This window comes from Oncorhynchus clarkii, chromosome 4, assembly GCF_045791955.1.
Source record: "Oncorhynchus clarkii lewisi isolate Uvic-CL-2024 chromosome 4, UVic_Ocla_1.0, whole genome shotgun sequence".
NCBI classification, from domain to species: domain Eukaryota; kingdom Metazoa; phylum Chordata; class Actinopteri; order Salmoniformes; family Salmonidae; genus Oncorhynchus; species Oncorhynchus clarkii.
The window spans coordinates 60,662,816-60,676,463 of record NC_092150.1 but is presented as its reverse complement, the minus strand read 5'-3'; the positions used below and the strand labels follow the sequence as shown (position 1 = coordinate 60,676,463).

The following is a 13,648-nucleotide window of genomic DNA, read 5'->3' as shown; positions in this document are numbered from 1 at the left end:
TGGACTGGATTTTAACAGTAACGGGAACGTGCTTGCTGTGTTGTGATACAACCTAGATAGACAAGTGATGTACCTCACGATTTGGTCAACGACTAATATAACAACCTATTACAGTGTTTACCCATTATCGTTCATTTCCCTGTGGATCTCTATGTCCTAAACGACAAATGGTACGATGGAAAATTTAGAATTGAGCCTGTCATCACTTGGTACCATATCCAGACATATTGACAAAAGTCACAACGAACTTAGCAAGTATTTAACTAAACAGGTAAGATACATTTCTCCTTGATTTGTTAAAACCATAGTGTCTGTAATATGTCTCTTTATATGACTTATTGATAGGGGATGCATCCTATCTGCATATTCCACCATCTTATATATGCATAGATTAGATGTCTTATTAACCATCCAAGAAATTGCACCACGCCTACACACCATCTTAATGAATGCAAATGTAACCCAATTACAATAGTATTTTATCAGGATGCTATTTACATGACATTGATGGATGTCCCTTGAGATTGGAGGGTATAGATTTAGCCAATGCTTGTCTACAGTTGCCTGGAAAGTCCTAATGAATTCAATGTCAATCTTGACTTTCACCTAACATGTCTTTCTGTTTGTCTGTAGATATGGAGCCAGCAGGACAGACAGAGCATCCTGGCATGTTTGTCTCAGCTGCTGTTGGAGAAGGACTACACACTGCTGCTCGCCCGCCACCTCCGGCCGCTGATCCTGGACCTGCTGGAGAGGAACGCGCAGAGGATCAAAGCAGACGGCAGAATCAACCATGATCTCCACGAGCGCCTGTGTGTGGCGCTCAGCAAACTCCTCGGCGTCAGTCCCGATGCACAGGCGTAAGTGAACCCTCTGTGATCTCCGACGTGACGAACACTTCATAAACACTAGTTATCTTTTCTATTCTCGTCTAAGTGCTTGAAGTGGCATGAAAAAGCTGCCAATACTCACTTTATTTTTTACTGTACCAGAGTTTGTATTTTAGTGCTGGTATTCTGAATGAGGGGCTTGTACTCAAGCAGTAGAAAATTCACAGTACTACCGTCCCACTTCAACCACTACTTCCACGCTGTTACACTCCCCTCTTTTCTTTCTCAGGTTTGCTGCGAGGTACTTCAACGATGCCCCTCCAGTGTTCCAGAGGCTCTTCTTCACCAGTGAAGAGTCCTCGTCTGTCCAGTATGGCCCCAGAAGGATGAAGCTTCGGGACCTAATGGGTGCTACCCTCCGCTTCCTCCAGAGCGACTGTGCCAAGTTCCGAGTCCTCTGGGACTGGAGTGCGTGTGTTTCTCAACTGCTCACCAGCGACATCATGGTTCGAGGGTGCGTATCTACCTTGTCTACCGTTTTCACCGAGTCTATTCTCTCTTGGGCCTTGCGACAGGCTAGCGTCCTGTCCGGAGGGGGTGTACTTGTACATCAAGCCGCCTCGGAAACGGGCTGAATGCCTTGATTGATGCTTTTACAACCGTCTGTTTGTTCATATGAAGTCAACTTGAAGATGCTAACAGCGGTTGTCTGGGTTCTTTCCTGTGTAGTTACACTGCCCAGTGTCTGGCCCTGGTGTCGCACATGACTGACAATCAGAAAACCATTTTTTTGAGAAAGGTGCTGTCGAGTGACGAGATTCAGCACATGAAGATAAAGTAGGTTAATTTCTGTTTCTATTATTACAATCTGTTGCAAATGCATTTATTACTTTTTCAGCGTATAACCTTTGCTTGTATCGGTTTATAAACATCTAGGTCACTGGAGGAAACTCAGCAGTTTGAGGTAGAGAAGGCCCTTGTCCTGGCTAATCAGGGCACTGTGATGTGGCACCAGGAGAAGGGGAACAAATTCACCCGGGGTCAGGTGGGGTCAGAAGACCTGTCCCAGACTGTGGTGGCTGTCTGTGGGGTGGTGCTACCTAGGATCGCCCCCAAACAGACAGAACAGGTAAGACTTCCTGTTGAAATTAAGGGGGATTTTTCTGGACACAGATTAAATCTAGTCCTAGACTAAAAGGCAAACTTAATAGGGAATCTCCCATCAAATTCTTTATAGTTTTGTTATTTGAAAAAGTGTATTTGATATATGGTTCAAACAACATCGGTAGTGTTGATTTGATTCGTGGAAATACATTTCAAAATCTAGGGTAACCTAAAGGATCTGGTGCTGGTGGATTCGACCTGTCGCAACCTGCGGAGACTGGCCATGGCCGTGGCATCCCAGAAGGCTGTCCTTCTGGAAGGGCCCATTGGATGTGGTAAAACTGCCCTGGTGGAGTTCTTGGCTGCTGTGACCGGCCACACCAAAACACCAGAGATTCTCAAAGTTCAACTTGGGGATCAAACTGACAGCAAGGTAAGAGCAGTGATTTAATATGGGCAACCTATGAAATATTTTTTCCAGTATCAGTCCATGTAGAGGGAGAGTCCAATGACACGAGTATGACCTCAACCTCCTGAGAGCTTTCTAAACGTTCTTTCAACGGTAGCAAATAGGAATTGTCTAATCTCTTTTGCTATCTTTTTTTTTTGCAGATGTTGCTCGGGATGTATCGCTGTACTGATATCCCAGGGAAGTTTGTGTGGCAGCCAGGCACCCTGACACAGGCTGTCTCTAAAGGACACTGGATCCTGTTGGAGGACATTGACCATGCTCCTCTAGATGTGGTGGGTATTTGCACACCTGAATCGCACATGGAATTACATGAAGTGGCCTGTGCGGTTATTGCCGTAAGAGTGGGTTCAAGCCTGCAAGGTATTTTCTAGTATGTCATTCTATGAGTTTGTATGCCTTGCAGATATCTGTACTCCTTCCCTTGATGGAGAATAAAAAGCTGGTGATCCCAGGACGGGAGGACTGCGTCGAAGTGGCCCCAGGCTTCCAATTCTTTGCTACCAGAAGGTAAGAATATGATTATATGTGGCCCCACGTGTGACTCGATAAATGTCATCCTCTTTTTAAACACAGAAACTAACTGATGTTTGTTTGTAGGATGTTCCACAGTGCCGGAGGTTGGTACAGACCACAGAACACCCACGCAGCTCTCTTGGACAAGTACTGGACTAAACTGCAGATGGGAAACATGGCGCGAGAGGAACTGAAGAAGGTGAGACGACTGAGGACTTGATCAAAACGGAGTCCACATCGATTTCCTGGGGTTTTATATTTTGACCGTTTGTATCAAACGTAGTTTCTGAAACACGATGTACTACGGTACCCATAATGCTCAGTACACTGATTCCGTTTAACCTTACTATACTAAAAGATGTTCCTGAAGCTACCCGTAGTGTTATTCTTTGTCTGTGCAGGTTCTGGTGAACAGGTACCCTAACCTGACGGTTGTTGTGGAGCGCCTCCTGGATATTTACTGCCAGCTGACAGGAGAGAATGATCCTGACACGGTGGCACTGGGCCACACAGACAGCCTGCAGCCCCCAGAGGTGTCCCATCACAGGCTGGAAGGCAAGACCACGTCCCTTGAGGGGAGGGGACTGTCCCTGAGGTAATGCCCAGTAACATGCTAACATTTTTAAATCTTGAGATTTGTTGATGCTGGGGGGAAAAACGGTTAAAGGAAAGATTGACCCATTTTTAATGTTTTTTAAATATTTTTTAAAAATAGTTTTGGTGTGTCTCTGAGTGATGTTCTATTGATACCCAGGGTAATTTCGTGTTTTAATGTTTATCTGAGCTTCTTCCCTTCATATAATGCAAAACGTGTCATACTGGCTGTATTTCTGCCCGCTTAAACGGCTAGCTCAAATACACATCAAAACATGAAATTAAATTTCCTTTAAGCTTCATTTTATACTTTGTAGCTACTTACATTTATTAAAATGTCTTGTGGCAATGGATTTAACCAATCACAGCTAAGAATGCCAACCCTCAATATCCCACCAAAGGTGTCTACAACAATCTTTTTCCCCTGCTTTGAAAGATGACACAGTCCATCTGTCTATATGCCGCTGTTAGCTCATGAACTTGTGATAAACTCATTGCCATAATTCTCTAGCTATTCAGCCCCTCCCATCATATAGAGAGTCAAACCCAGCAAGCCGCATCCATCCCACCACGTGTCCCAGAGCAGAGAAAGGTTGTGTGGTTTACATTTGGCTCTGTTGCGGCCTATTGGGAGATGAGATGACCAGCTAGCCCTGAGGACTTTAATTAGCTTTCCACTGGGTGCTGCTGCCTGCGCTCCATGGCCCATTGATTGGCCCCGTCTTTCTATAGAGCTTGTTTCACTCATGCTAGACGTCACACCAGGACAGCCCTTATCATTAGATAACTAGTTCAAGCCTGACCCCCTCATTTGTAGGAGATCCCTCGTTGTTGGCAGCACGCTTTTCCATATGGCCTCTGTGGCCCTCTTCAATGTGGTATAAGGTTTAGCTGCATGTATCAATGCAATTAACTTAGACTGAATGTATTTTTTCATTTGCAAAACTTAGCCTGGTCCTAGATCAGTATCTAGCCTGCTCCGAGATCTGTATCTAGCCTGCTCCGAGATCTGTATCTAGCCTGCTCCGAGATCTGTATCTAGCCTGCTCCGAGATCTGTATCTAGCCTGCTCCGAGATCTGTATCTAGCCTGCTCCGAGATCTGTATCTAGCCTGCTCCGAGATCTGAATGTCCTTAAGCCAACTCCTCTGTCTATCATTGTCATATTTATGTAACCTCTGCACTATATTTTACAGAGACCTGCTGAAATGGTGTGATAGGATCAGCAGTAACTTTGACAGCACCTCGTCTGCCACCGCTCAACATGTCTTTCTGGAGGTAAGCCTCGAGTCAACGCACAGGCTGGCATTCCAATGTTATCGCCCGCCTGCCATATTTACTTTGCTAATGAAGCTTTCTGCCTTGAACCGGCTTAAATCAGAGATCATTATTCACCACTGATCATCAGGCAAACTGTAACTTAGAACTCTGTGTGGAACTGAGGAGTTATAGAGACTATTATTAGATTATAACCCAGTCTTGGTTCGGAGAGAAAATCCTGCAGCTGCGCTAGCACTCGATGTCTTTCACACTTTTTCATAGCTGTTTCGGGTTAGCCTCGTGAACCAGAATGTACTGCTGATCAGGGTGGTTGAACAAGGCTAGTTTAGGATAGACTATGGATAGATTCATTGGCATAGCACAACGTATCTTTGAATGGAAAAATCAATGTAGCTGTAACAGTTTCAGAAACATTTAACAGTTTGATCCCCCCACCCATCCCCCGCTCTTCTTTACTGTACTGTTTTGTGGCTTTCCCCCTTTAAGGCCCTAGACTGCTTCACGGCCATGCTATCCCGACCAGAGAGTAGGCTACGCATGGCTGAGGTCATCGGGAGCAAGCTCAACATCTCTAAAGAGAAGGTAAGTGCAGCACCACTGGAAATGACGGGCCACTGCCCGACAAGGTGGGCCATTTGAGACTCAGCCATTGTGACTGTTTGTTGTTGACGTGATGGCCGTGTGCCCCTCAGGCTGCACATTTCTGCCAGATGTACAAGCCTGGCATCTCTGGGACGGAGTTGGAGGCCTTGGTGGGCAGAGTGACCCTGGAACGGAAGCAGAACGATGTGGTCCGCATCTGCAAGTAAGTCAGTAGACTGTGTGACCTAAAATAACATTTGGTGGCATCTGATGCATCCCAATTTGTTTAAGCCAGTGAAGTAGCCGGCCGCACAAGGGTTAGTAGTCAGTTATTTGGCTGGCAGCTTAGGCTTATGGAACGCACTGGGTCAGGCTGCCAGCCCTGCCAGTATGTGCATGTAATCTCTATGTTTTACACAATATAGTCACTGTGCCAGGCCAAACACTTACCCAACCTGGGGAAACAGCCAAGTAGACCCCCCGCTGGTTGATGGAATAAACTTTTAATCAATCCCTACAGATGTCGGATCTGAACTTGATCCCGCTTTTGTTGACGAGAATTTTCCTGCTGCATCAGGGAATTCAAATGAGCCTATTGAGTCCCAGGAAAGGTGTCAGTGTGGCTTCGATTCCGGACCACACCCTTCTGGCACAAATAGCTCAATTCCCCTGATTTTACTTGATTTATTTACACCTTTCAAATATGGACAGTCTAGGGATATTTTACCGCCCGATCCGGCTAAGAAATTACCACGCCAGACACTTTTGGATAACATAAATAGGACACAAATAAAATAACAACAATAGGCTACACCAACATTAGTTTCCATTCACTCAGTGTCGGGTTAAATTGACACAGAAGAAAATCTAGCGCGTATTAATGTTTTAACAAGCTGGCGATGGTTGCAATAGATCCCTTGTTATTTGATTATATTCCAATAGGTTACATTCTGTAGGCTACCCGTCAGCCCGGGGCTCTCCAACCCCATTCCTGGAGAGCTAACCTCCTGTTGGTTTTCAATCCAACACCATTCCTGGAGAGCTAACCTCCTGTTGGTTTTCAATCCAACCCCATTCCTGGAGAGCTTCCCTGTTGGTTTTCAATCCAACCCCATTCCTGGAGAGCTAACCTCCTGTTGGTTTTCAATCCAACCCCATTCCTGGAGAGCTAACCTGTTGGTTTTCAATCCAACCCCATTCCTGGAGAGCTTCCCTCCTGTTGGTTTTCAATCCAACCCCATTCCTGGAGAGCTACCCTCCTGTTGGTTTTCAATCAAACCCCATTCCTGGAGAGCTATCCTCCTGTTGGTTTTCAATCCAACCCCATTCCTGGAGAGCTAACCTCCTGTTGGTTTTCATTCCAACCCCAGTTGTAACTAACCTCCTGTTGGTTTTCAATCCAACCCCAGTTGTAACTAACCTCATTCAGTTGGAGCGAAAACCAACAGGACGGTAGCTCTCCAGGAACATGGTTGGAGAGCCCTGCGTTAGCCTGTCCATTGTCACATATTGAAAGGTGTAAAAAAAATAAAAAAACACCCCGAGATGTTTATGCATTTGAGCCGATCGATCCAAAGACGATTTTGTAGAATTGAAGCATTTGTCTTTGTGTAAATTATTAGAATATTCGTTTTACTTCTTAAATGAATGCTATTTGCTTGCAGGCCTAATGTAATCTGCACTATATCGCCCAGCGCTGGGCGCGAACTCATGTGGCTCGCAGTTGGAGCGCGCTGCTTAGACCACAATGCTACAGCAGGCACAAGAATACTGATTGAACATAGGCGGGTCGTTTTTAAAAATGATTTTGTTTTAAGCGTTCCCCAAACCATAGATCCAACCTTAACCACTCGGAATGAATGCCTAAACTGTTAACCTGTTCTGAGTTGTTTTTGTTTTAACCCTGTAACTACGCGGAATGAATGCGTCAAAAATAGACTTTCATCCTTGAGTCAAAGGTCAGTGGGACGGATTTGAACCTACACCGACTTTTGGCATATGTGTGCCAGGGTCAGTGGCTGTAACCACTGGACCACACATGCACTGAGGAAACCGTTAATTTATTCTGCCTGTTGCTTGCCTTCAACATACAGTGCCAGTCAAAAGTTTGGACACACCTACTCATTGCAGGGTTTTTCTTTGTTTGTACTATTTTCTACATTGTAGTATAATAGTAAAGACATCAAAACTATGAAATAACACATATGGAATCATGTAGTCACCAAATTTCTAAATATTTCTTCAGATATTCAAACCCTCCCGCTGAAGGATACTTTCCTCCTGCAGCGAAAGGGGTCAAATTAAGGTCTGACATCTTTAACGACACACTATGATAAACCAGCAAATATTCCAAGCCTCCGCAATCGACTAAAAACACGTGGATTCTTCCTTTCCAAACCTATCAGATCTATTGTAACCGGCTCTAAAAACCCAAATGCCCATTTGTTTTTGCCTCCATGTTTTCAGTGAGAAACAGACATTTGCTGCCACGCGACCCTCTGCGGTGCTTTTGGAACAGCTAGCTGTGTGCGTTACCAAGGGGGAACCCATCCTCCTGGTTGGTGAGACAGGCACGGGCAAGACGTCCACTGTGCAGTACCTGGCTGGACTCACTGGTGAGACACACAACACCGCCAGGAAGCTCCTCTCACAGACAACATGGTACAATACGGAAACCCACTAACCACCACCTCTGTTCGCCTCCTGTCCTCGCTCCCTCTCCTCTCTCTCCAGGACACAGGTTACGGGTGGTGAATATGAACCAGCAGAGCGACACAGCTGACCTGCTAGGAGGGTAAGTGAATTACAATAGAAGACCTAGCAAGTCCTTTTCTTATATGACCGTTTCACCTATACCAGCATATTCAGACTGGGAAAATGTCTGTGTTGGTACTGAGTACGCATATTCTCTTCCCCGATCTGCAGTTATAAACCAGTGGACCACAAGCTGATCCTGCTGCCCCTGCGTGAGGCCTTCGAGGACGTGTTCTCCCAGACGTACTCCCGCAAGCAGAACCTGACCTTCCTGGGCCACGTGCAGACCTGCTTCAGGGGCAAACGCTGGCCGGACCTGCTCAAGCTCATGGACCACGTCTGCAAGTCGGCCCTCGGCAAGTCGGAGCTGCAGGAGAAGAACAATGGTACCGTCAGACACTTTAGATGTTGTCTGTGTCCTAAGTGGCACCCTATTCCTTTGGGGATCTGGTCGAAAGGAGTGCACTATTTCGAGAATAGGGAGCCATTTGGGGAACAACGACAGAAGTACCTTAAACCCCTGTCATCTTGAATAGCTTAGCCTTACTCTCACTGTGACAGCGATGTGAGTGTTGCCTCAGGCTATTCTCAGTGTGTGGTTTTGTTGTGTCTCCTCCAGCTGCCTTACTGCAGGACCAGTGGGAAGCCCTGGCCGTGAGGCTGGCTCAAACCCAGCAGCAGATCAGGGCCTGTGAGACCACACTGGTCTTTGCCTTTGTGGAGGTAATGGCTTACCTAAAGCCTCTCCTTTCTTATACACACACACGCTACACATCCCCATTGCTCACCAACCTGTTATTATGATGCTAAACTCTGTGTGTGTCTATCTTTCCACAGGGGACTCTGGCCCAGGCGGTGAAGAAAGGAGAGTGGATCCTGCTGGATGAGATGAACCTGGCTGCAGCAGAGACCCTGGAGTGTCTGAGTGGCCTGCTGGAGGGCACCGCCGGCTCTCTGGTGCTGCTGGACCGCGGAGACACTGGTGAGGCTCCCACTGCTCTCCATAGCATATTATGACAATTTATCAAATCACATTTTATTGGTCACATACATGTGCAGTAATATAAAAAAAATGTCACAACAACTATCTTATACACACAAGTGTAAAGGAATGAATAAGAATATGTACATATATGGATGAGCGATGGCCATGCAGCACAGGCAAAATGCAGTAGATGGTATAGAGTACAGTATATAAACTCAGCAAGAAAAGAAACGTCCCTTGTTCAGGACCCTGTCTTTCAAAGATAATTTGTAAAAATCCAAATAACTTCACAGATCTTCATTGTAAAGGGTTTAAACACTGTTTCCCATGCTTGTTCAATGAACCATAAACAATTAATGAACATGCACCTGTGGAACGGCCGTTAAGACACTAACTGTTCACAGACCGTAGGCAATTTAAGCTCACAGTTATGAAAACTTAGGACACTTAAGAGGCCTTTCTACTGACTCTGAAAAACACCAAAAGAAAGATTCTCGGGGTCCCTGCTTATCTGCGTGAACATGCCTTAGGCAAGCTGCAAGGAGGCATGAGGCATGAGGACTTCAGATGTGACCAGGGCAATAAATTGCGATGTCCGTACTGTGAGACGCCTAAGACAGCACTACAGGGAGACATGACGGACAGCTGATCGTCCTCGCAGTGGCAGACCACGTGTAACAACATCTGCTCAGGATCGGTTCATCCAAATATTTTACTCACGTTGGCCACGGTGAAAGAGAGCCCGCAGGTTTTGGCAGTGGGCCGTGTCAGTGGCACTGTATTGTCTTCAAAGCGAGCAAAGAAGTTGTTTAATTTGTCTGGAAGCAAGACGTCGGTGTCCACGACGGGGCTGGTTTTCTTTTTGTAATCCGTGATTGACTGTAGACCCTGCCCTGAGCCGTTGAATTGTGACTCTACTTTGTCTCTATACTGACGCTTAGCTTGTTTGATTGCCTTGCGGAGGGAATAGCTACACTGTTTGTATTCGGTCATGTTTCCGGTTGCCTTGCCATGATTAAAAGCAGTGGTTTGCGCTTTCAGTTTTGCGCGAATGCTGCCATCAATCCACGGTTTTTGGTTTGGGGAAGGTTTTCATAGTCACCGTGGGTACAACATCACCGTGCACTTGCTAATAAACTCGCTCACCGAATCAGCGTATTCATCAATGTTGTTGTGAGGCTATCCGGAACATATCCCAGTCCACGTGATCGAAGCAATCTTGAAGCGTGGAATCCGATTGGTCGGACCAGCGTTGAACAGACCTGAGCACGGTCTGTTCAAAACTTTATAACACTATTATATTACATGTAATAAATTAATATTCTCATGATTTTGGTCATAAAGTTATTTGTTGATCATGACCTTGGAAATCACTTTGATGCTGACAGAATAAAACTTTTTTGCACAGAACCCCTGGTTCGCCATCCAGACTTCCGTCTCTTTGCCTGCATGAACCCAGCGACTGATGTGGGGAAGAGGAACCTGCCCCTGGGCATCAGAAACAGGTGAGAACAAGAGAGAACCAGGCCTGGTGTGGGGCTGAAATGTCTTTAACTTACCGACAACCCTACTAATGGTGGTTTGACTTTGTGACCTTTTGTCTTTTCCCAGGTTCACTGAGCTGTATGTGGAAGAGCTGGAGAATGAGGGAGACCTGCTCATCCTGGTGACTGACTACCTGAAAGGATTGAACCCTAATAAAAACGTCATCAACGGCATCATAAGGTCAGGGGTCAGAACACAGACTGTCGTAGCCATCACGTGGCTCACAAAGTCACGTTGAATGTCATGCCATATTGATTGCTCATTTGATTGATTCAATTTATTTTGTTGATGCAGCTTTTACCTGGCGGTGCGTACGGAGGCTACCTCCAAGCTGGTGGATGGGACAGGACACCATCCCCACTATAGCCTGCGTACCCTCTGCAGGGCGCTGAAGTACGTGGCAGCCAACCCCTGCCACAGCGTCCAGCGATCTCTCTACGAGGTAGGAGGCCAAAGGCTCTGTCACTGTTGATATCCTTAGTAACATCATTGATTTAGATGGGACCAGAGGTTCAGACGTCACCAGATTCTCCATTGGTGTCTTTCTCCAGGGCTTCTGTCTGAGTTTCCTCACCCAGCTGGACCGCAGCTCCCATCCCATGGTCCAGAAGCTGGTGTGTCAACACATCATGGGGGGAAACCTCAGGTGTCTAAAGCAGGTAAAACAGCAGTCCCGTACAATGACTAATTAGGTCAGAAGACATTTTATGCGATTTCTGAGTGTTTTTGAACATTTTAGAAGGCACAATCTGGGGTCATTTCAAGTGCTTAATGAATCATGAGTTCAGGATTGAGCCGTGTCTCCTGATCTGTGTGTTTTCCCCCAGCCCATCCCGGAGCCCACTGGGCGACCCTGCATCCAGATGGAAGGCTACTGGGTTTCCCAGGGGGAGATGGAGCCAGCCCTGGACCCCAGCTACATTCTTACCACCTCCGTCAAGCTCAACCTGCGTGACCTGGCCAGGGTGGTGTCAGCCGGGTAGGAAAACCGACCTGCTGCCGCCAAATAACCGTGGGAGCCCAGAACCATTTATTTAGTTGGGCCATTGAAGTTTCTGCATTGTGATGCGTTTCATAGTCACCGTGGGTACAACATCACCGTGCACTTGCTAATAAACTCGCTCACCGAATCAGCGTATTCATCAATGTTGTTGTGAGGCTATCCGGAACATATCCCAGTCCACGTGATCGAAGCAATCTTGAAGCGTGAAATCCGATTGGTCGGACCAGTGTCGACACGTCAACGTTCTATGGCAGCCATGTTCTCTCCCCATTTGACATTTACATGGGAGATATTAAATACAAGTCCTATAAAACTGATAGCTCTGGAAGAGCCTATTCATAGTAGCCGCTATCTGGCTGCTGTATTCAGGGTTGATTCTGTTTCTTTAAAGGGAAATTGTGTCGTCAACCGGAGCGTCACACGAGTTGTTGTTAGCGGAATATTAGTTGCGTCATCACTCGTTGCTGCCATAAAGACGACGTGGCTGGTTTTCGCACGTTGTCGCTTGTTTCCATGCCCGCGCCACACGGGTCGACCGTCCCCACTAAGTGCTTGATTGTTTCTCGGCCCTTCATTAATTCCGTCCTCTCTGGGCACGTGGGTTTGCATCCCAAATGGCACCCTGTTCCCTACGTAGTGCGCTACTTCTGACCAAAATCCTGTGCGCCATTTGGGACCCGGCCATGACCGCTACTCTCGAGGCCAAGGGGGGGAAAAAAATCAATCAACTCCTCTTCCACGAATTGCACAGTGGGACACCGCTAAGTGTTGTGTTTATGTATTTCTGTTTGTTCTTCAGGAGCCACCCGGTCCTGATCCAAGGAGAGACATCGGTGGGAAAGACCAGCCTGATCAGGTGGATAGCGGCCGCCACGGGGAACCAGTGTGTGAGGATCAACAACCACGAGCACACAGACATCCAGGAGTACATCGGCTGCTACTCCTCTGACGGCAGGGGCAAGCTGGTCTTCAAAGAGGGTACGGCCAGTTCTACGCTGTAGCCCAGCAGTGTCTCACACGGCCTGTAGTAAACACTCTGTTCATGATTACGGTGTAATGTCTTGTGCCTCTGTGTATTCTTCCCCTATAGGCGTTCTGATTGACGCCATGAGAAAAGGCTACTGGATCATTTTAGATGAGTTGAACTTGGCCCCTACAGACGTCCTGGAGGCCCTGAACAGACTGCTGGACGACAACAGGGAGCTGTTTGTCGCAGAGACACAGGAGGTGGTCAAAGCTCACCCCCGATTCATGCTGTTCGCTACCCAGAATCCTCCTGGTTTCTACGGAGGCAGAAAGGTACGCGTCACTCAGGCCATAGTGGGATATTAAGATTCAATTGGAATAGTGGAATAGTGCACTTTCCCCACTGAATCCTCATAGCCAGGATATGCAGCCAAATCTACCTCTGTTCCTCAGAGAAAACATCTTGATTCTCGTCCTTACCAATCAAAAGATATGACTCATAATACCGGCGCGACTTTTCTTTTTTTAGTCCTTCTATCGTTCATAAAGCATATCGCGGGCCGTTCTGAAAACTAGGCTACTAGCGGACTCGGAACGTTAACCATTTGTTTAGGCTACGCCTAGTTCAGTCTTGTTACCTCATTAGCTAGCAATACCTAACAACCCAAGGCGCGTTCAGCAGGACGCAACGTTTTGGAATGTTCAGATAGCATATTTCTTTCTGACGTGTTGAATACGGAACAACTTTGGCTCTATTCATGGGATTTTGCAAAGAACGTGGCCCTGGTAACATTACCAGTAGCTTACATGAAAACATTTAGTGGCACAGAACGAAAGGAAAAGGGATCGCAAGCAATTTATTGACTACATCCCTCTAGCCAATTCACTATATCTGACTGGGTAAATCACTTTATTTTAAGCACTTGGTCCAGGACTCGAGCACTGGGACTTGGACTTCAGAGATGGGGACTCGTGACTCGACCGACCATTGGTGACTCGGGGGACACACTTGCTCTCAC

The 13,648-nt window shown here is 46.7% G+C and overlaps 1 protein-coding gene across 1 annotated transcript in view; it reads left to right on the top strand.

Moving 5' to 3' along the window:
- Positions 1–16: 16 nt before the first annotated feature.
- The window catches only part of LOC139407034 (midasin-like), a 45,915-nt gene continuing 32,283 nt past the window's right edge, over positions 17–13,648 (top strand). The window contains exons 1-25 of the mRNA XM_071150324.1: positions 17–271; positions 634–860; positions 1,120–1,344; positions 1,560–1,667; positions 1,767–1,959; positions 2,158–2,367; positions 2,547–2,678; positions 2,810–2,913; positions 3,004–3,118; positions 3,321–3,514; positions 4,710–4,791; positions 5,281–5,376; positions 5,487–5,599; positions 7,843–7,991; positions 8,110–8,170; positions 8,302–8,516; positions 8,750–8,853; positions 8,968–9,112; positions 10,524–10,620; positions 10,727–10,840; positions 10,955–11,102; positions 11,212–11,319; positions 11,488–11,639; positions 12,463–12,641; positions 12,754–12,962. Coding sequence (XP_071006425.1) covers positions 176–271; positions 634–860; positions 1,120–1,344; positions 1,560–1,667; positions 1,767–1,959; positions 2,158–2,367; positions 2,547–2,678; positions 2,810–2,913; positions 3,004–3,118; positions 3,321–3,514; positions 4,710–4,791; positions 5,281–5,376; positions 5,487–5,599; positions 7,843–7,991; positions 8,110–8,170; positions 8,302–8,516; positions 8,750–8,853; positions 8,968–9,112; positions 10,524–10,620; positions 10,727–10,840; positions 10,955–11,102; positions 11,212–11,319; positions 11,488–11,639; positions 12,463–12,641; positions 12,754–12,962 — 3,576 coding nt within the window. The 5' untranslated portion in view covers positions 17–175. The remainder of the gene's footprint in view (positions 272–633; positions 861–1,119; positions 1,345–1,559; positions 1,668–1,766; positions 1,960–2,157; positions 2,368–2,546; positions 2,679–2,809; positions 2,914–3,003; positions 3,119–3,320; positions 3,515–4,709; positions 4,792–5,280; positions 5,377–5,486; positions 5,600–7,842; positions 7,992–8,109; positions 8,171–8,301; positions 8,517–8,749; positions 8,854–8,967; positions 9,113–10,523; positions 10,621–10,726; positions 10,841–10,954; positions 11,103–11,211; positions 11,320–11,487; positions 11,640–12,462; positions 12,642–12,753; positions 12,963–13,648) is intronic.